The 22,385-nt window shown below is 41.6% G+C and overlaps 1 protein-coding gene across 1 annotated transcript in view; it reads right to left on the bottom strand.

Moving 5' to 3' along the window:
- Positions 1-3,785: 3,785 nt before the first annotated feature.
- Positions 3,786-22,385, bottom strand: part of LOC130368538 (unconventional myosin-Va-like) — a 180,422-nt gene continuing 161,822 nt past the window's right edge. Inside the window, exons 34-39 of the mRNA XM_056572330.1 lie at positions 21,767-21,856; positions 20,725-20,875; positions 12,154-12,436; positions 9,714-9,888; positions 8,277-8,357; positions 3,786-6,013 (exon numbers count right to left, since the gene is read on the bottom strand). Coding sequence (XP_056428305.1) covers positions 5,861-6,013; positions 8,277-8,357; positions 9,714-9,888; positions 12,154-12,436; positions 20,725-20,875; positions 21,767-21,856 — 933 coding nt within the window. The 3' untranslated portion in view covers positions 3,786-5,860. The remainder of the gene's footprint in view (positions 6,014-8,276; positions 8,358-9,713; positions 9,889-12,153; positions 12,437-20,724; positions 20,876-21,766; positions 21,857-22,385) is intronic.

The following is a 22,385-nucleotide window of genomic DNA, read 5'->3' on the forward strand; positions in this document are numbered from 1 at the left end:
ATGCTGCCGCAGAAGCATCTGTGTATGTACGCTGTACAAGAAAGCACAAGACACCACATCATATTCTCAATTTTTTATTTTCTCCAATTTGCAGTGATAGCTAATTCTTTACAGTGTTAATGATGCAAACATTTGCTAAGCACAAGACAGATCACTTGTTAGCACTTGGGCTTTAGTGGAGTCATGACATCTTTAAACAATCTATGTCCATATAATGAGTAATATAAGTTACACGTTGAATGAACAGACCTGTCCTCTTTTGGTTAGTTCAGTAAGGAATATGATACACCTCCATATAAGTGACAGAAATTAGAGAAAGCTCTCTGCATTATAGGTATGCTGTTATCAATATCACCGTGACTACAATATATCCATGCAAAAGAAGCAGTGACTTTTGCCTAAGTAGTTTCTTAAAAAGGCAATTTTCTAATAACTCATACACAATGAATACCAAGTCCCCAGGACATAATGTTCTGAGCTGCCAGAGGAAGGCGGTTTCCTACACATCCAATACAATTGTACAGAAGAGCTCCTGAGATTATTAAGTACGTGGAAACCTAGTTCTTCCCAGTGTGATAAAATGGCCAATGTCTACACAGCACATGCAGCTTGACTGCAAGAAGTAATACATTTAATTCCCTGTATAAGTGCAAAAGTAAATGCTGCTTAGATTATACATTCTCCACACTGGGACAGAACCCTTTGAGTTAGGAAATATGCAAAATGCCCACTAGAGAGGGGCTCTAAATTGTCCTCAAAACAACATTTTAAAAGGGGTATAGCCATCTGGACATTTATAGTATATGTACAGGATATGCCATAAATGTCTCATAGGTGAAGGTCCCACCAGGTTTCTAGGTGACCATAAAGCCAAAAACAACAGAACAGGCTCTGTTTTACACAGTATGTGTAAATCCATGTGTAAATGTATTTTTTTCAAGTAGGGTAAGTATATGAAACCCCTCCCCATTCCCCTCAAAACCAAGAATGTTCTTAAAGGGGATCAGTCTGCAGGTTTATGCAAGCCTTTCTCAGGGCAGGCTAAAAAGTGGCAATGATAGTCAGATTGTCTAAAAGTGCAATACACGCATAGTTATCTCCTCAACCCCAAAAAGCAGGGTGTCAGATGATACTTTATGCTGCTTACGAACAGAACTGTAAGCGGCAAGGAGGAAGTAGATCTGCTGTGCCTGTGTGGATGATGACTTGGGTCGTGTCAGGGAGTGGAATCTAAGGTGCCGGTGGTTTTCACCAGAGCCCGCCGCAAAGCGGCATGGACTTGCTGTGGCAGACGGCACCCAGGTCGCTACCCCTGACACGACTCGTCCACACAGGCTGCTGAGGAGAAGAAATATGACAACTCATAGTCAGGATAGCAGACGGTCAGGGCAGGCGGAACAGTAGCGAGAACAGTGACGTAGCAAGGGGTCAGAAGGCAGGCGGCACAGGAGCAAGGTCAGCTCACGGAGCAGGTAGGTCAGGAACACGGTAAGGTAAGACACTCTTTCTCTAGGGCACTGGGCAGACAAAGATCCGGCAAGGGGTTGTGGGAGGTGCACATACTGATAGAGAAGGGATAGGTGCAAACAATAATCAAGGGCACACTGACCCTTTAAATCCTCGAGCTCCGGCGCGCGCCCTAGGAGGCGGGGCACGCGCGCCGGTGATGAGAGTATGGAGGGAACAGCAGAAGAAGAAGGTAAATGACGGCCCAAGATTCGCACGCGGGCGCGTCCCGCGATGCAAATCCCGGATGCGCCGGAGGACAGATGGAGATAGCGCTCACGGCCAGTGTGACCGGACGGAGCGCTCGCCGTAACAAGAACAGCATAAACCTGATGACAGATTTCCCTTAAATAAGGAGGCTCATGCTGTTCCTTATGTTTTAGGGAGCAGTCAGAAGTGCCAAGTGGTCCACCAGTAGTTTTCCCTTAATGCAATTCCTGCTTCAGATTATAGGGGTTTGCCCACAAATACAAGTTATCCCCTGAGCAGGAAGCAGAGTCTCCTCTGAAGACAGGGAACCCAGTCTCTCCTGAGAACAGAGTGGTGGTAGCGAACATCCACCACTGCTCCATTCATTCTTTATGGGAACTGCCAAGTACAGTGTCAGGTTATCTTCTGCAACTTGCACAGAGAATGAATGGAGCGGCAGGTGTGCACACAGAACTGCCTCTCCATTCTCTGTTCCTTGTTCTTGGGGGGAGACTCTGTTCTCCCTTTTGGAGATTGTGGGGGGTCTCAGATATAAGATTATTATACTTTATCCTGAGGATATGGGCAAACCCCTTTATGTTATGGGGCAGGGCTGAGCACCTGAGGGTGCTGTTAGATGTGGTGTGCTCTCTGTATACAGTAAGATCTAGATCAGTGTTTCCCAACCAGGTGCCTCCAGCTGTTGGGAAACTACAACTCCCAGCATGCCCGGACAGCCAACAGCTGTCCGGGCAGGCTGGGAGTTGTAGTTTAGCAACAGCTGGAGGCACCCTGGTCGGGAAACACTGATCTAGATTGTGGACAGATATCCTTTATAGGGGCACTCCACTGGAAAACATTTTTTTTTTATCAAGTGGTGCCAGAAAGTTAAACAGATTTGTAAATCACTTCTATTTAAAAATCTTAACCCTTCCAGTACTTATCACCTGTTGTATGTTCCAGAGGAAGTTATTTTCTTTTTGAATTTCCTTTCTGCCTGACCACAGTGCTCTCTGCTGACACCTCTGTCCATTTTAGGAACTTTCCACAATAGGAGAAAATCCCCATAGCAAACCTATCCAGCTTTGGGCAGTTCCTAAAATGGACAGAGGTGTCAGCAGAGAGCACTGTGGTCAGACAAAAAGGAAATTCAAAAAGAAAAGAACTTCCCGTGGAACATATAGCAGCTGATAAGTACTGGAAGGATTCACAATTACAACATACTGGAAATTATTTTGCCTAAAGAAACGTTCTATCACCAGATATAACTGGATAACAAGATACAACAATCTACAAACAGCGTCAAATAAAAAGTAGATGAATTTTTTTGTAGATGACATTTCTTCTAGCACACATATAATTTTATCTGCTTTAGGCTCTGTTCACATCTGCATTGTGGTTTCCTGTCATAAATACAACCACACACTGCCAGTGGAAAAGGGTCATACATGGAACTAACATGTACTTAAGGGGTACCTCTCGTCAAAGAAACTTTTGATGTATTATAGATTGGTGTATGCGGAGTGACTTTACAATTGCATGTTGTTGAAGAATATGCTTCTTTCTATTTAATTTTCATTTTCCACTTTGAAGAAAATTTTTCCACTTTGAAGGGGAAAGGCCCACAAAGGCGCCTAGTGCATTACCCTGGGAGCTAGTGGGGTTCACCACAAAATGTGGGGTAGATAGGGGGTCTGATAGATGGCTGCTCACCTGGAGCGTATATTATATACGCATGTAACCTCTATCTGAGGTAAAAGAAGGATTCTGTGCAGGCCCAAAGGTCTCAGGATGGATCCGAAGGGAAATCCTGTTGGTGAACTGGATGTGGTGAGTAAAAATGACCTTAAGGTAGGCGCTCAGGAGTCCGGAGAATTTCACAGCCAAGTCATGGAAGGGAGTTAAATTCAGGCTTTATTTGTTCATAGCATCAATAACGCGTTTCGGGGTCAGCATACCCCTTCTTCAGAATGACAAATCTGTCAATCTGAAGAAGGGGCATGATGACCCCGAAATGCGTTATTGATGCTATGAACAAATAAAGCCTGAATTTAACTCACTTCCATGACTTGGCTGTGAAATTCTCCGGACTCCTGAGCGCCTACCCTAAGGTCATTTTTCCTCACCACATCCAATACAATGGATGCAGGCAGAGTCAGATAGACCCCCAATGACTCATAATGGGAGCATAGGTTCTTCTGGAGAGTCCATAATTTGGTCAAAAAGTCAACAGAATCTATGATGGAGGTTTCTGGCAGAAATGCTGATGCAGATGTGAACACAGCCTTAGTCTTCATGCATTAGACTAACATCGCACACCCTGAATGCCATTTGTAATTCAGGCAAAAATCTAAAAAAGCACTCAATATTCTCCTGTGAGAAACTCACCCGATCAGTAGTAACAGGGTGTCTCCAAGCACCTTATTCGAGAGAAGGGCTACAACAAATACACATGAATACTGAACAGAAATAAGATATTGGCATAAAAAAGGGACATGATCAAAAGACTCAATATAATAAAAACCAGCACATAAATGATTGAAGACATATAAGAGCTTTAATGGAACGAGCAGAAAGGCAGACCAGATGAATATAAACAACCCTGCTTTAGGCCAAACACATGGGGACCTGCCCTGTTCTGAGCAATATATACTCTAGCATCACTAAATCTAATTAGAGGCCATTTTCAATTGTGGAAAAGAATGTTACGCTATGGCATTTTCCACTGTAATCTTCCAGCATTCAGAACTCTACAGAATAAAATGACTCCTCTTCAGAGTGCAAAGACATCTTACACGGCAAATAAATATTTGGTCATAAAACTATATATAAACATAATACATGAGAAATTCCTTTAACAAAAATCAGTTCTTTGGCCACGGTGTTGGACCCTTTAATAAATACAGTGCTTTGCTTCTGCAGAGATATATTCTACAGAACATGAGCTTTACTGTGTAGAAAATCCCATGAGTAGGGTTCATCAATGGCCCAGTCCTTCTAAAGGCTTAAATAAAGTTTAGAGATGTATTTACTACTAGAGTGCTCTGATCCAGCTATGTGAAGACATATAAAGTGGCCTAGCAGAACATAATCTAGTGCAATAGTGTCTCCAACATGCTCAAAACTCTACCCTAATATGGAACAGAGGAGGTGTAACAACAGGGCATTGCCGTCTTTGACGCCAGTGACGTACCAGGAAACCATTCCGGTAGCACAAGCTTCGGATGTAGCACATTCCTAATATAATGAAATAAATAATATGCACAGAACATCAGCATGGAATATAGAAACACCAAAAACACAGCAAAAATCATTAAACCCATCAGCTGCAAATCCTACTGTGATGAACTTTAAACACTCAAATATGACATAAAAAAAAATCCATAAAAGGACTATACATGATAATGAGATCCTATTTATTCTTTAAGGCTTTTTAAACATTTTATTTCATTAAAAACTGTTATTTTATCAGCTATCGTCATGTGCTTAAGCTGCCGCTTCCTTCTTTCCAGGTAAGTCGTTGTGGCTCCCCCTACCAAAGATCACATTGAACTGTAAACATAGTGGATAATAAAGAGACGAGGATTTTATTTGTAGTGCCTAATACGGATGTTGGAACATCAGAAGAACACAAAACACAGCAGCACAGTAATATGCATAGTAAACCACGGTGCTAAGAAACATCTACATTACACGGTAAGCTGAGATTTCTCTAATACTTTGATAGACTTTATTAATTTTTATACCCCTAACATAAATAAGGATGTCGTTTGGCTATTTTGTGTGTATACAGTGATGTACACATCGATATTCATCATATCGACTATCACTATTTAGCCTAACACAATAAGCTATACCTTCCTCCTCAGATATGGATACATTTCCTGCCTCACATCCGTGCTTCTAATATGAGGAAGGCAACCAATACTATTTCTAGGAAATCTTACATCCGGTTGAAGACCAAGGCAAGTCCCCAAAACTGCGGGTGGTAAAGACAATTTGAGTTAATGGATACCATACGCCACCTGTCTGGCAGTCTCTTATACATGATGTACAATTCACAGGAGACATGTGACTTTTAGTATCTAAGGATGCAATGGTGAATTCCAGAATGCTTCCAGTGTTACTTAGAGGTCTAAGAGATGTAAGATCAGTGATGATTTATTTACACACGAGAGATGAATCCTAGGCTGAGACTGCCAGGGATCTGAATGGTTTCCAAAGCAAGGGATGATGGGTTGAATGGGAAAGTGACTGGAAAGATGTGCTTGGCATCCATTAGCAGCTGAGGGGAATCCTTCCGGTCCCTTAGACGCATCTGTAAATAAAAGACAAAGTATTATACATTTTCTAGAAGAAACAAAAAGGACATTACTGTAAGTCTTTTTTTATTGATATATATTTAGGTATAAGGCTCTTGGGCTTTGCTGTTTTTACTTAGCATGTTACACCTATTACAATCACTTTCTTCTTATTTAATAACACTTAGGCCGGGTTCAAACCATGGAATCTCCGGGCGGAATTTCCGTCAGAGATCCTGAGGGTTATTGCTGGGACAGGGGTTTATTTGGGTTCGGCGTTGTCCTGTTTAGGGGCTTACAGTTTATTGTGGACTATTTATAATCAATAGGACATACCAGTACAATATTATACATTTTCGGGTCATGTGGAGAAGCATTGTACTTATTTATAAAGCATTGTGGGTGGGTGCTCACTAGAGGGTTTGCTTTGTTGCCCCCTCTAGTGGAAGGATTGCCCTATTACATTTTGGGCCTTTTTAACTGGTTTTTATTGTTTGTCCTTATTTTGTATTTTTTTGGTTCATTTTCACCATGGAATCTCCCGGCGGAGAGTCATAGGTTGGGGATTGTTTCCCTAACAGGTTTCTCTCTCTATATGGTACCAGCACCCCCTGAGTTTAATAAATGTGAATAAGCCCCTCCCCTAAAAAAATTACCCTCTTTTCCCATTGTACAAATAAAAAAACAATTAAATATTTAAACATATTAGGTATAGCCACGGGCGGAAATCTCCAAACTATTTAAGTAAAATGTTGCAGTGAACAACGTAAATATGAAAAAATACCAAAGTACAAAATTGCAGATTTTCTGGTGAAATCATATCCCAAAATCACGGCAAAAAAGTGACCAAAACATCACATATATGCAAAAGTTGTACCACTAAAAACTACAGATCACAAAAAGTTATGGGGATCAGCAGAGGGTCAACAATACAATACAGTAAAACAACACTTATCACAGAAACTTTCAAAATTGACTGTGCTGAGGTAATTTTTCCTAGCTGTGTATTGCACAGAGAAATTTATAATTTGTTCTGTGCCATATCATAAATATGACATATGTCAGCACCTTCACAGCTAAAAATTATTGACTGTAAAACACGACTACCACAGACAACAATGATAAATTCCCCCCCATGGCTTTCTTCTTCTGTGCATCCACCGCGTCTACAAGTTCTGATATCCTATCTCTATTTAAAGGGGTTATCCATGATATATACCAACTGGCTCCAGAAAGTTAAACAGATGTGTAAATTACTTTGATTAAAAAATCTTAATCCTTTCATTACTTATGAGCTGCTGAAGTTGAGTTGTTCTTTTCTGTCTTAGTGCTCTCTGATGACACCTGTCTCGGGAACTGTCCAGAGTAGAAGCAAATCCGATAGCAAACCTCTTCTACTCTGTGCAGTTCCCGAGACAAGCAGAGATGTCAGCAGAGAGCACTGTTGACAGACAGAAAAGAACGACTCAACTTCAGCAGCTGATAATTATTGGAAGGATTAAACATTTTTTAATAGAAGCAATTTACAAATCTGTTTAACTTTCTGGAGCCAGTTGATATATATAAATAAAAAAATAATTAAGTTTTTTCCTGGAATACCCCTTTAAAAAATGTCTTTATGTAAAAAAACAAAGTTGCCCCACTGTTCAGTTGGATGATGCAGGTTGAGCTTTAGAAACTCTTGGCAGCTGTTATCATAAGGGGAAGCTGTGGCCAGCCATATATTTCTATACATTTAGTATTTACTACATGGTGTAATTAGACTAGAACCCATGCACAAAACCTCTGGGCATAGTACTCTGCATGGAGTTAAGGTATGTTCACATCGGAATGTCTGCAGGAATATTCCGCACAGACATTCCGCTGCAGCAGAGTCCCATTGATTTTAGTGGGATTCTGCTGCACTGTGCACATGGCAGATGTTTCTGCCGTGGAAATTCCAATTCCAGTATCCGCAGAAAGAACAAACTTGTCTATTCTTTCTGCATATCCCCCTCGGAAATGCACTGCTGTCTATGAGATGGGCGCATTTTTTGATCGGTCCTAGGGCCCGCCGGATTATTCAAATGTGCGAACAACTGTCGGTGTTTTCCAGGCAGACATTTGGCCGTGTGTCCCTGGCCTCACTTTCTCATTTGATCCTCAGATCAGGTATGCAGAAATGTAACAATGGATGGACACTATAAGCCGAAGGGTTTGTGTCTGTCTCATTTGGGGTCTAATGTTGAACGTAAGTCCCTATTTTACAGTAAATATGAGAGAAGAAAAGGTGCACTTTACCTGTATGTTGCGTATAAATGATACTAGTACCCTCTCTTCAAATTCATTTACAGGAGTATAAAGATTCAACACCTTCACAATCTGTAAAGACAACATCTTATGTTATATATTTCATGGTACACATATAGTAAAGGCAAGATATACCTTAAGAGAATAAGAACTGCAAGCATAGCCAGCCACCAAGGGGTGCACAACATAGCATGATACAATGTCACCCTACTATACCACAATCCCTCCTAGGCTGCATTCACATCTCGGTTTTTACATACGGGTGCCAGATCCGGCTGGGGGAGGGGAAAACCGTGCACTCCCGTACCCCAGGTGGATCAGCACATAAATCCATTTACTTTAATGAGCCGACCGGAGTCAAACGGTGACTCCGGTCGGCTCAGTTTTAACCCGTATCCAGTTTCCCAACTGGACCTAAAACCGTAGTATACTACGGTTTTAGGTCCGGTCACAAAACTGGATACGGGTCAAAACTGAGCCGACCGGAGTCACCGTTTGACTCCGGTCGGCTCATTAAAGGGATATTCCGGGCAAAAGCGTTTTTATATATATCAACTGGCTCCAGAAAGTTAAACAGATTTGTAAATTACTTCTATTAAAAAATCTTAATCCTTCCAATAGTTATTAGCTTCTGAAGTTTTCTGTCTAACTGCTCTATGATGATGTCACGTCCCGGGAGCTGTGCATGATGGGAAAATTTCCCCATAGGAACTGCACAGCTCCCGGGACTTGAGTCATCATTGAGCAGTTAGACAGAAAACAACAACTCAACTTCAGAAGCTAATAACTATTGGAAGGATTAAGATTTTTTAATAGAAGTAATTTACAAATCTGTTTAACTTTCTGGAGCCAGTTGATATATAAAAAAAAGTTTTCGCCTGGAATACCCCTTTAAGATTTACGGGCTGATCCGGCTGGGGTACGGGAGCGCCCGGTTTTCCCTTCCCCCAGTCGGATCCGGCACCCATATGTAAAACATGAGAGGTGAATGCAGCCTTACTAATGGAAGGTCAATTGGTAATTCTCCTCTACCCAAAGCTTGTCCACTACTTAGATTTGGACATAATCATATACCAGTGGTCTCAAAACTATGGACCTCCAGCTGTTGCAAAACTACAACTCCCAGCATGCCCGGACAGCCGCTGGCTGTCCGGGCATGCTGAGAGTTGTAGTTTTGCAACAGCTGGAGGTCCCCAGTTTTTAGACCACTGCCTTATACCATCACATGTCTCTATGTTTTCTCAAGTTTACAGTTTGAGACCATATTATATGTACAAGGATGCCTAATAATAAATAAATAAATAAAATAAAATAAATAATAAAACAGATCGATGGATTAATAAACTAAATAAATACCTAAGTAAATAATGATGTCCATAGACCTATAAGCTAAGCTGTAGTAATATGTAAAAGTAGTCATCTGGTTACCTGGGCAGTGGTCAGGGCATTGCACATAGAGCAGATAGCCTCTGCATCCTCATCGGTTTTCTTCTTCACTTGCAGCAACTGAGCAGCTTGAATTAAAGGCTCAAGGGTCTCCTTAGCCCCACTGTTCATTAGATTCTTGTCACGCAGCCATTCTTCTAGCTGGCTCACATTGTACCTGCAGAAAATCAAAATGTCTGTATTACTGTGATAAGATAAAGACAACGTGAAACAGCTGTACCAAATTAAAAAGAAATGATTATTAGTTAATTACCGTAGGCAAGATTACAATGAAACACTCCTATACATAGCATCTCCCAAATAGCATACCGGCATATGCAATTTGATCAGATAACAGCACTGTCTTTTATAGTGTAACCTGTCCATTGTCTACGTAGTCTGGTCTTCTTATCTTCCTTCCCTATGGTTCTTGGCAGGGGGTGATGACATGGGCGTATTACACTCATAAGCAAAACTTAGAAGGCGTATATTTTGTAAGAAAAACAAAAATCCTCATGACAAAGCAAAGTGTAATTGTTTCATTGTCTTTTAAAGGGGTACTCCGGTGGAAAACTATTATTTTTTAAATCAACTGGTGCCAGAAAGTTAAACAGATTTGTAAATGACTTCTATTAAAAATTTTTTTAATCCTTCTAGTACTTATTAGCTGCTGAATAGTACAGAGTACATTCTTTTCTTTTTGGAACACAGAGCTCTCTGCTGACATCATGACCACAGTGCTCTCTGCTGACACCTCTGTCCATTTTAAGAACTGTCCAGAATAGAAGAAAATCCCCATCGAAAAACATATGCTGCTCTGGACAGTTCCTAAAATGGACACACATGTCAGCAGAGAGCACTGTGGTCATGATGTCAGCAGAGAGCTCTGTGTTCCAAAAAGAAAAGAATTTCCTCTGAAGTATTCAGCAGCTAATAAGTACTAGAAGAATTAAGATTTTTTAATGAAAGTAATTTACAAATCTGTTTAATTTTCTACCACCAGTTGATTTAAAAAAAAAATAAATAAAAAAAAAGTTTTCCACCGGAGTACCCCTTTAAGAATCAACTTGATATTAAACTCAGGAAAGATGGTAGAAATTCATTGATTTCTTTAACAACTGGACTTAATATAAGCAATATATTCTGCTGAACCACATAGAACACTTGTCCCAATGTAACAGTCCTAATCTACAAACACACTGATGGCACATATTATTTGTATTAAATTATTGTCACCATAACTTATCTTTCTTTAAATTTAAAGGGGTACTTTGTTGGAAACATCTTATCCCCTATCCAAAGGATAGGGAGATAAGATGTTAGATCGTGGGCGTCCCACCGCTGGGGACCCCCGCGATCTCTGGCCCGGCAGCTCTGGCGTTTGGAACATGGAAGCTTCCTGTCTATGGGAGGGGGCGTGATGGATAGTACATAGTCGTCCCACCTCCTCCCATAGAAGTGAATGGAGGGGGCGTGGTGGCTTGCATAGCCAGTCATCAGGCATGGAGCGGAGTTCGCTCCGTTCACCGAATGATGGGTGCCGACCCGGTGATTGCAGGGGTCCCCAGCGGCGGGATGCCCGCGATCTAACATCTTATCCCCCTATCCTTTGGATAGGGGATAAGATGTTTTTAACGGAGTACCCTTTAAATTTAAAGAAAGATAAGTTATGGGGACAATAATTGAATACAATACGCGATCTAACATCTTATCCCCCTCCAAGATGACCACTGCCTTTCTAAAGAAGCTTAGGGTAAAGGTGATGGACTGGCCAAGAATTTCACCACATCTCAACCCTATTGAGCATCTGTGGGGCATCTGTGGGGCATTCTCAAGCGGAAGCGCAAGGTCTCTAATCTCCACTAGATGTGTTGTGTTGACATCATGGAGGAGAGAAAGAGGAAACAGATTCTTTCTCTTCAGCCACTCCTCCCTTTCCCCAAGATGTTAAAAAGACAGTGCCAATTTAAGCCAATTATTTGTGAAGAAGATTTAAAAATTTAGGAACAAAAAACTAATCCAACTAACAGTGCTCTAGCAAAGCTATCCAAGTACTTCTAAAACCTAGGCCACATTCAGTGATTATTGGAAATAGTGACAGAACAGTAAACCAAAAGTGACAAATAGAAACTAAACCTAGAGAAACACACCAGACATTCTCACTGTGTGACCCCCACCAATCAGTAAATGAGACCCCCTCAGCCCTTTATAACTTCTCTTAGAAGAGATGATGACAGCTCACACACTAATATACAATCTATGCAGTGAAACCCTGATCTATGGCCTGCCTTTATTACCACTAAGAGGGGCCAACAGGAGCCAAATAGACAACACTGTTGTTTTATTCCAAGGCTTTGTTAAAGGAAACATTTTTTTTTTTTTTTTTGCAGATAGACCATCTTTTCAGCTTTCTGGGAACAGATCATGTGACAGTCATCCTTACCTGATCTGCATCCCTTTGCTCCATGAACACATGTCCTTCCTGAGCAGCAGATTATTCAGGGTGACCGCGCCAATTATGTAGAACATCTGCCTCACCACCTGCTTTATAAGCTCTGGATCCGTACCATGCTGACACATTATGGAATGGAACGTGTTCAGCTGCCTCACTATGGAGTCCAACGTGTATGTTCCTTCATCAGCTATACTGGACGTCCTCTTTCGTAAACCTGTAGGTTTCACCCCTGAGACCCCCTGAATGGTCTCGTGCTCCAACATTCCAGAAACTGAAATACACAAAAAAAAATTCACTGAACAAATATTCAACAAGAATGGCCAGTTATGATACATATCAAAGTTACATAGGATTACATTGTTGAGCTTTTCATTTGATTCAGTAGCATAAAAATTGCAATCTACATTAAGGGTGCGTTCACATGTCCGCAGATTTGATGCGCAGGATTTGAATGTAAACTAAATGACTGAACACAGCTTCTAATCAGCAGTTATGTGTGAAAGTACCCTAAAGGGGTATTTGGCTTTATACATCTTACCTCCGCAATCCCGGTGCAGCCCCCGGCATTCTGTGCCGGGCGCTGCCACCGAGACGGGGGACGTGAAGTCACGACCATGTCCCTAGTGATGTCCCGCCACGCCCCCTACTTTCATGTCTATGGGAAATTCTTCAGACCTTTTTATGTATTTAGTCTAGCTATTTCCCAAACTGCGGGCACAGTTTTGGGACATTATAAATAACTCTGATCCACTTGTTTCTTTTACAGTAATCCTAGTTTGAAAACTGAGGGCATACAAGAGTAATGAGAGTAACTTATAGGTGGACATTTATCAATGTTTGCTTATGTATTCCTTTTTTTTGTTATTTTTTTCTTACAATTTTTTTGCTTAGGTGCGACTTATTTATCAACTGCTTTCAGCCTGTTGATAAATTTCTTTCACATAAGCAATTTTTCTTTTTTTGCTTTGGTAGTGGCTTTTTCTGCTCCATGTCTGAGCTGGAGTAAATTTAGTAGGTTTTTTCATGCGATGCGACTTTTTTGCAACTTTCGCACTTCATAAATCTCTGACCACTGCAAGTCCAAAATCACTTTTTACTTTGGTAAGCAAGATTTTTTTTTTGCTTAGGACACTGCACAAACAAAAAGTCACAGAAAAAAAGAGAGTAGTCGCAAGTGCGACTTTTTTCCGACCATTTTAAGCAAAAAAAACCTACTATATGCTTTGATAACTGTCCCCCATAGTGTCTCAGCAGTGCACTGCCTACATTAGTTTCATGCGCCATGTGGTTTGGGAAGTATAAAACTGATAGGAGGTTCCTTTTGAAGTGGTTTCCTACCTAAAACAGATTTTTCTTAATAAATGATTGGGCAGGCCAACTAATCAAGAAACCCAAGAAAACCTGACGTTCTACCCACCAATGGGGAGTAAAGTGTATAAATGTGAAGGCAACAAGTACAGCATGCAGGTGGATCATAGAACGGTCATGGGTGGGAAAAACATACGTAGCTCACAGCACAGCCCAATATAGTGAGCATGGACTAGTTTTAGCTAATTTTTCAATGGAGTAATAAAACAGCCCGCCAGCCTCTTTACATGAGAGACCTATCAGTCAAGTTAAGGTGGGAAGCTGTGAAGAGCTGCTTCCTTAATTCTTAACTCTCTGAAGCACTACAATGTTTAAGAAAAATGATTGTTTTAAGAGCACCCTAAGCTAATGGCAAACCTATGGCACATGTGCCACAGGTGGCACGCCGAGCCCCCTCTGTGGGCAAGCGGCCATAGTTTGCCAGGCGGGGCAAACCGGGACATCCCTGTGTCCCGAAAGATCTTTTCGGGACACAAGGATGTCCTGGCTTCCTTTCTGCGGCCCCGCGTTAACTTTAAAAGGTAGCACACGCAGGGACGCCACTTACGTCCCGTGCGTGCGCCCATAGGAACGAAGGAGTGGAGTATCGAGGAGGAGGACGCGCACTGGCGGCCTGGTAAGTTACCAACTACACTTCAGCTTCGGTGCTCAGCCTATAGCCCATAGCAGTTGGTCGTGACCCCTGACCGGAGCAGTGCTCCGTCCTGTGAGGCAGTACACAGTCATACAGCCTCCAGCCATACACTGTATATGGCTGAAGGCTGTATGTCTGTGGGGGAACTATACTGAACCTAATGTGGGGGAACATACTGACAACGTAATGTGGGGGAACATACTGGCAACCTAATGTGGGGGGAACATACTGGCAACCTAATGTGGGGGGAACATACTGGCAACCTAATGTGGGGGGAACATACTGGCAACCTAATGTGGGCGGAACATACTGGCAACCTAATGTGGGCGGAACATACTGGCAACCTAATGTGGGGGGAACATACTGGCAACCTAATGTGGGGGGAACATACTGCCAACCTAATGTGGGGGGAACATACTGCCAACCTAATGTGGGGGAACATACTGCCAACCTAATGTGGGGGAACATACTGCCAACCTAATGTGGGGGAACATACTGCCAACCTAATGTGGGGGAACATACTGCCAACCTAATGTGGGGGAAAATACTGCCAACCTAATGTGGGGGAACATACTGCCAACCTAATGTGGGGGAACATACTGCCAACCTAATGTGGGGGAACATACTGCCTACCTAATGTGGGGGAACATACTGCCTACCTAAGTTGTTTTTTCTAAACTTAAACCTCAGTATTCTGATTTAATTGCTGTGCTGGCACTTTGATGGAAAAAAGGTTGGCGTGCATTACGGTTTGTGCACTCGGGCTCAAAAAGGTTTGCCATCACTGCCCTAAGCTGTTTAAGACTGCTCATGGTTCAGGCAGCATGAGTCAGGTTCCTTTTAATTGGGCACTGCAGATTCAAAAACTTTTTATATGTTGTACATCTTGGCAAAACATTAACCTTTCGAAAATACTTTATAAGAAAAATGTATTTCCTTTTTATAGAAATCATGGCTTATAAAAAAACACTCCCTACTATCCCAAAAATAATTCTGACTGGCTGCAGCATTATCTTTGTCCAAGCTGAAGCCCAGGCATGGAAAAAGTCCAGTAAGTAAGGAGGGACTAACACTCCTCTGTGCTCACTACTGCCCTGTCAGACAGCAGCATGCAAAAAAAGGAGGTGGGGGCTACAGAGCATCCTGCAGTGATTGGATAAAGAGAACCCAGCACTCAGGGAGGAAGATGACAGAATGACAAAAAGTGAGCAACAGACAAAAGGAATTTGTAAAAAAAATATATAGGTGTTAGACACATAAAAATGTAAAATGATCAGAATTAGGTACTGAGTAAGTCTGAATTCACATTATGGCTGCCGGATCCAGCTAGGGGAGGGGAAAACCGAGCGCTCCTGTACACCAGTTGGATCAGCTCCAAAATCCATTCATTTTAATGAGCCGACTGGAGTCAAACAGTGACTATGGTTGACTCATTTTTGCCCCGTATCCAGTTTTCTGTCTGGACCTAAAACCGCGGCATACCACGGTTTAGGTCCGGTCAGGAAACCGGATATGGGGCAAAAATGTGCCGACAGGAGTCATTGTTTGAATCCGGGGTCATTGAAATTAATTAGACACGGGCCAGGATCCTGTACAAAACGTAGTGTGAACTCTGCCTAACATATAACTTTTTTGTGAGATATGACAGGTACGCTTTAATCTAAGCTGTCTTTTTTATTTTATTTTTTTTGCAGAGGAAAAGCCTCTTTAATAACAATGAACATTTCATAAGTAATATATAGGATTTTCTGACATAGTTTGGTCTTTAGGACTGTAGTTTGAAAATAACAGATAATGGTGTATATCTGCACAAGAATGACAATGTGGCCTGTATTTCCTCAGAATAAGGAAATATGTGACTCTACCAGTTTTATATTTGCCACTAGCCTAAAATGCATACACAGACAGAAACAATGATCAAACACACAATATCAGATATCTTTTTCTTTAACTTCTTAAGGACCAAGCCCATTTTTACCATAAGGACCTGTCACTTTAAGCATTAATAACTCTGGGATGCTTTTACTTTTCATTCTGATTCCGAGAATGTTTTTTTGGAACATATTCTACTTTATGTTAGTGGTAAATTTCCGTCGATATTTGCATAATTTCAATCCCAAAATTTCATGAAAATTTAGCATTTTACGAACTTTAAAACTTTCTGCTTGTAAGGAAAATGGACATTCCAAATAAATGATATATATATTGATTCACATATACAATATGTCTACTCTATGTTGACATCATAAAGTTGACATGTTTTTACTTTTTGAAGACATTAAAGGGCTTCAAAGTATAGCAAAAATTTTCTAAATTTTCACGAAAATGTCAAAATTTGAATATTTTGGGGACCAGTTAAGTCTGAAGTGGATTTGAGGGGCCTTCCTGTGAGAAATACCCCATAAATGACCCCATTATAGAAACTGCACCCCTCAAAGTTTTCAACACCCTTTAGGTGTTTCACAAGAATAGCAGCAATGTGGAGGAGAAAAATCTAAATCAGTGTTAGGATAAAAAAGGCCCCAAAAATTTGTAGCCCAATTTCTCTCAAGTATGGAAATACCTCATATGTTGACAAAGTGCTCTGCGGACTCACAACATGGCTCAAGAAAGAAAGAGCAACTGTGAAATTTTTTTTAAAACATATTTTGCTGTCATGGTTTTTGAGGGCGATGTTGCATTTAGTTGGCCATGAAAATGGAAAATTTGATTTTTAACACTAAAATGAAAAAATAAATGATGGCGTTACCCCAAAATGCCCCCCAAAAGTTAAAACCCCTTATGTGGATGTTAAGTGCTCTGCTGGCGCACTACAATGCTTCAAAGGGAAGGAGCAACATTTGGCTTTTTGAAAGAGACTTTTGATTAAATGGTTTTTGGGGGGTATGTTGCATTTAGCAACTCCCCAGGGTGCCAGAACAGGAAAAAAAAAAAAACACATGGCACACTATTTTGGAAACCCCCTCAAGAAACGTAACAAGGGGTGCAGTGAGCCTTAACACCTTACAGGTGTTGGACAGGTTTGCATTGAACTTGGACGAGAAAATGAAAAATTTGATTTTTAAAACTAAAATGATGGTGTTACTCCAAAGTTTTCATTTTCACATGGAGTAATAGGAGAAAATGGACCCCACAATTTGAAGTCCAAATTCTCCCCGTTAAGAAATTCCCCATATGTGGACGTTAAGTGCTCTGCTGGCGCACTACAGGTCTCAGAACAGAAGGAGCGCCATTGGACTTTTTGGAGAGAGAATTTTGCTGAAATGGAAGTCGGGGGCCATATGCATTTACAAACCTCCCATGGTGCCAGAACAGCAGAAATCCCTCACAAGTGTCCCCATTTTGAAAACTACTCCCCTCAAGGAATTCATTTAGGGGGTAGTAAGCATTTTGATCCCACAGGTAATTGAGGATAGTTTGTAGAACTAGGCCGTGAAAATTAAATTTCAAATAAATTTTGATGCATATTTTGCCCTTTTAGCACCAATATTTTGACTTTGACAAGGAATGCAGGAATATTGGCACCCCAAATTTTGTTAGGCAATTTCTCCAGAACATGCCAGTACTCAAGTTGGTATTTGGGCACACAGCAGGGCACAATAGGAAAGGAGCGTCTTTTGACATTTTGGATGTAGATTTTGCTTAAATGTGTTTTTTCACAACATACATGTTTACAGTGCCCACCATAGTACCAGAACAGTAGAACCCCCCCTCCCCCCGCAAGTGACCCCATTTTGAAAACTACACCCCTCAAGGAACTCATTTATGGGAGTAGTGAGCATTTTGACCCCACAGGTGTTTGAGGATAGTTTGTAGAACTAGGCTGTGAAAATTAAATTTAAAATTTTCATGTGTATTTTGCACTTTTAGCACCAATTTTTTTTCACTTTCACAAGTAACACAGGAATATTAGCACCCCAAATTTTGTTAGGAAATTTCTCCAGAACACGCCAGTACCCAATATGTTGGCATAAGTTGGTATTTAAACACACAGCAGGGCACAAGAGGAAAGAAGCGCCTTTTAAATGCAGAATCTGTTTTCTCACACTATATGCATTTGCAGTGCAAACAGTAGAACTAGAAAGTGACCCACTTTGAAAACTACACCCCTCAAAGAATTTATTTAAGGGGTAGTGAGCATTTTGACCGAAAAGAGGTTTTCCAAAAGATGATGCTCATAGAGTTTGTGCATAGTAAAAATTGTGATTGCAACACCTGTGTGCCATTTCAGCACCTAAAATGTTGTGCCCAGGTTGCGCCACAGGAGACATACACCCCAGTAATTGTTATATGTGTTCTCCTGGGTACGGCAATACCCAATGTGTGGCATGGTCTATGCGGCCTGGGCACATGGCATGGCTGAGAGGGGAAGGATTGTCCAGGGCCTACTGTACCACTGTTTTTGCTGGAATGGTTTTGGGGTACAATGAAAATAATTTGTCTCACACTGGTATGTAGTGTCCCGACCCGGCGGATCCCCCTTTTATAGCAGACCCTGCATCTCTTTTGGGTCATCCGCTTCTTCCCAGTGTGAGGGATTTCACTGGGGAAATGCTGCCCTGGCACAATCCGTGAGGACTCGTTGGAAGTGCTGGGGCCTGCACCTTCCTGGTCCTCAAATATCAGGTTCCTTATCATCACCTCCTTGAACACCAAGAATGTCCCCCTCTGGCTGGCATGCCTGTACAGGACAAAGGCATTATATAAGGTCATCTGTACCATGTGCACAGTCAGTTTCTTGTACCAGGCCCTTGATTTCTCATGGTGCTGTATAGTTTCAGCACCTGGTCAGACAAGTACCCCCCCCCCCCCTCTCCCATGAACTTCTTATAAGCCAGGATGTAGTCTGGCTTATGGATTTCTGTACAGGCCCCACATACAGAAACTGGGGTCGTGGCATGGCCATGTATTGTGGTTAGTACAAGGACGTCTCTCTTGTCCTTGTACCTGACACACAATATGCCATGGCTGCACAGTGCCCTGCTCTCATGCTTTTGCATGGGGTGTGCCAGCAGAGGTTTGGGGAAGCCTTTCTGTTTTTTACGTACAGTGAGGCTTTTGAATAGTGGGATTCTCGTATAGAAATTGTCCAGGTAGAGGTGGTATCCCTGGTCTAGTATGGGGTGCACCAAATCCCACACAATCTTGCCAGTAATTCCCAGGACAGGGGGCACTCTGGGGGTTCAATTGATGAGTCTTTCCCCGAGTAGGAGTCGGCTGAGGATGTGAGCAGGAATGTAGGGGTCCTCATCATCATTCACAGACTCCGTCTCTTAGGCCAAATAGTCATAGGCCTCTTCCAGCGAATACATCCACTGTGATGTGCTGGACATGTTGTGCATATTATATATATATATATATATATATATATATATATATACATACATATATACATATATACACACACACACAATACGAAAAACCGGGGGTGACCACAACAGGAAAGGGGTGACTTTTTTTTGTGTTTTTTTTTTTTTGTAACAGGGTGACAAAGGAGTGACAAAGGAGTGACAAAGGAGTGACAAAGGAGTGACAAAGGAGTGACAGGAAAGGGTTAGCTTTTTTTTTTTTTAACTTTTTATAGCAAGGGGATGAGAACAACAGGAACAGTGACAAGGGGCGACAATCACAAGTGACACGGGGTGACGGTCTCAGATGACAGCAGACAGCAAACTCAGATGGCACAGGGGTGATGGACGGTGATAGCGGACAGCTGATTTATATTGAAAAATACCAATCAGCACGCCACAGCTACCACAGGGGACATGGGTGACGGTCTCTGGTGACACAGGAGCGACTATCACAGGTGACAGGGGGTGATGATCACAGGGGCGACAGATTCTGAGGACAAGAGGTGACGATCATGGACTCTGGTGATAGCGGACGGCTGATTTATACTGAAAAATACTAATCAGCACGCCACAGCTATCACAGGAGGACAAGGGGCGAAGGTCTCAGGGGTGATGAGGGGCAATAAGGGGCCATGAGGTGTGATGAGAAGGGGGGGGGGTGTACTATAGGATGATGGCAGGGGGGAGGGGGTGATGAGGGGGATAATAGAGTGGTTTTTAGCTCTTTTTGTGACTTTATAAAGCTGATCCACCGTGAAAACGGCAGATCAGTCCGCAGCACTTCTTCTCTTCACACTCTCCTCTGACAGACTGACTGTCAACAGCGCGATCACAGAGCCAGAACAGTCCGATCACGTGATCTGCGCTCTGATTGGTCAGTCTGTCAGAGGACAGCCAATCAGAGCGATCGCGGGGTGGGACCGTTCTGATTGGTCCCTCTGCTTGTCACAGAGATCCCCTGCTGCCAAAAGCAGCAGACATCACCGTGGCTTCACCGTGCAGAGTCGCGCAGTGAAGCTTTTAATACAGGACGTATGCACATTACATACATCCAGCTGCACAAACCTGTCGGCAGCTCGGACGTATGCATATGTCCTGTAGCGGGAAGGGGTTAACCCCAGGCTCTTCCAATATACTACCTTTTTGATCCCTAACATTATTATTAAAATGAAAAGTTTAGCAGTTTAGCGATTTAATATTACTCACCGATCATTGGCTGTAGGATATTCTCTAGCACTCTGACCAAATGCTGATATATCTGAATAGCCAGATCACTCAACACTTGTCTGTATTCGGCAAGATCAAAGTTTGTGAGACAGTGTTCATTCTGCCGGGTTGAATTGTGCTTCATAAATGCCTGGAGATGGAGGAAGATTAAAGACAGTGAGTCCTGGTGGTATTTTGTAACGTATACTCTTAACCTGATGTGAACAATACTTAATCCTTAATCCAGATTAAAGTGGATATATCACTTTTTTGTTTTTGTAAAATAAGTTAAAAATATATACTTAAACATTAATTCATATATCAAGGCTCTACAAATCCCAGGAGCCAGGTAGCCATTGAGTCTGAAAATTTCATCATGGCGCCTTGTTTTTTTTCATCCCATTTTATTAGCCTGCCATTTCCCAACCCATGACATACATTTACATCATGGGTCAGATGAAGTAGTATAACGCATGCCAGGGGGACCCGGGCCCACATCATACCTGGCAGGTACTGGCTACTATCTGTGAGATCACCCAGATGTCTCATTTAACTGTTTAAATTCCATAATTGCAGCATTAAAACAATTATGGCGTGCAATTAAGATAAATAAAAAGAATATATATATATATATATATATATATATATTTAAAATCCCCCCTATAAAATGTAAATCACTTCACATTACTGATCCTGCATGGTCAATAGTCTAGACACAAAAAAAATAAATCTTTAATTTTGGTGAAATCAAATCTCTGAAAAAAATAAACTTTGCAGAAGTGATACCAGTAAAAATTAGTGTATCGCGCAAAATCTGAAAAATTGTGCTGGGCCATTAACAAAAAGTCCTGACTCCTAACTTTTTCCTTTTGCGGACTTTGTCACGACCTATCATATAGGAAGTTTTACCTATATAACAATAGTAAAGGTTTCCGAGGGTAATTTTAAAGAATAACCTTTCAGAATGAACCCATAGAAATGCAATGTTAATGTATTAAACTAAAAATATATATTTGATAAATTCAATCAGATTAAATGGTACCTCTTCTCCACTGTACTGCTTCAGGCAATGAAGAAATCGGCAGGTGTTAGAAAGCCAAAAAGACACGGTTTCAAAGTCATCCCCTCTTTTCTGAAATTAAAAATAAATAAAATAAACACATGATAATTAACTTTACTGGCAAACTAGATTGACAGGTCAATTCAATAAATGTAGAAATTCAAAGAGGTACAGTAAATTTTACATGTAAAAGTACCCAGTACACACGACATTACACAGATGTGTGGTAAGTTATATGTAGACTGACTGTAAGGGTTAAATGCTAAGACTAAGCTGTCTTGGCAGGAGTCTACTGGGTAACCATGTTATTGTTCAGCAGTGGAAAGAGGCCATGATGCAGAACATCTCACTTCTTCAGGAGCCTTCAAGAATACCAGTTCTGGCTTGGTGCCATCATACATTACAGTCTCACTATCTCACTTCTTTTTGTTAATAGTATTATGGCCGCAGTCATGCTGAGTGACTTGCATCACTGCTTCTACCCAGAGTCTCTAAGGACTCCTTCCAAAAATAGAGCAAATACACAGCGCCTGCTTTGATCATCAGCTACATGACCCAGTGTGCTGCCAAATAGTGTAGAACAGGAACGAAACTAAATAGA

The sequence above is a fragment of the Hyla sarda genome, chromosome 4, assembly GCF_029499605.1.
Source record: "Hyla sarda isolate aHylSar1 chromosome 4, aHylSar1.hap1, whole genome shotgun sequence".
NCBI lineage: Eukaryota > Metazoa > Chordata > Amphibia > Anura > Hylidae > Hyla > Hyla sarda.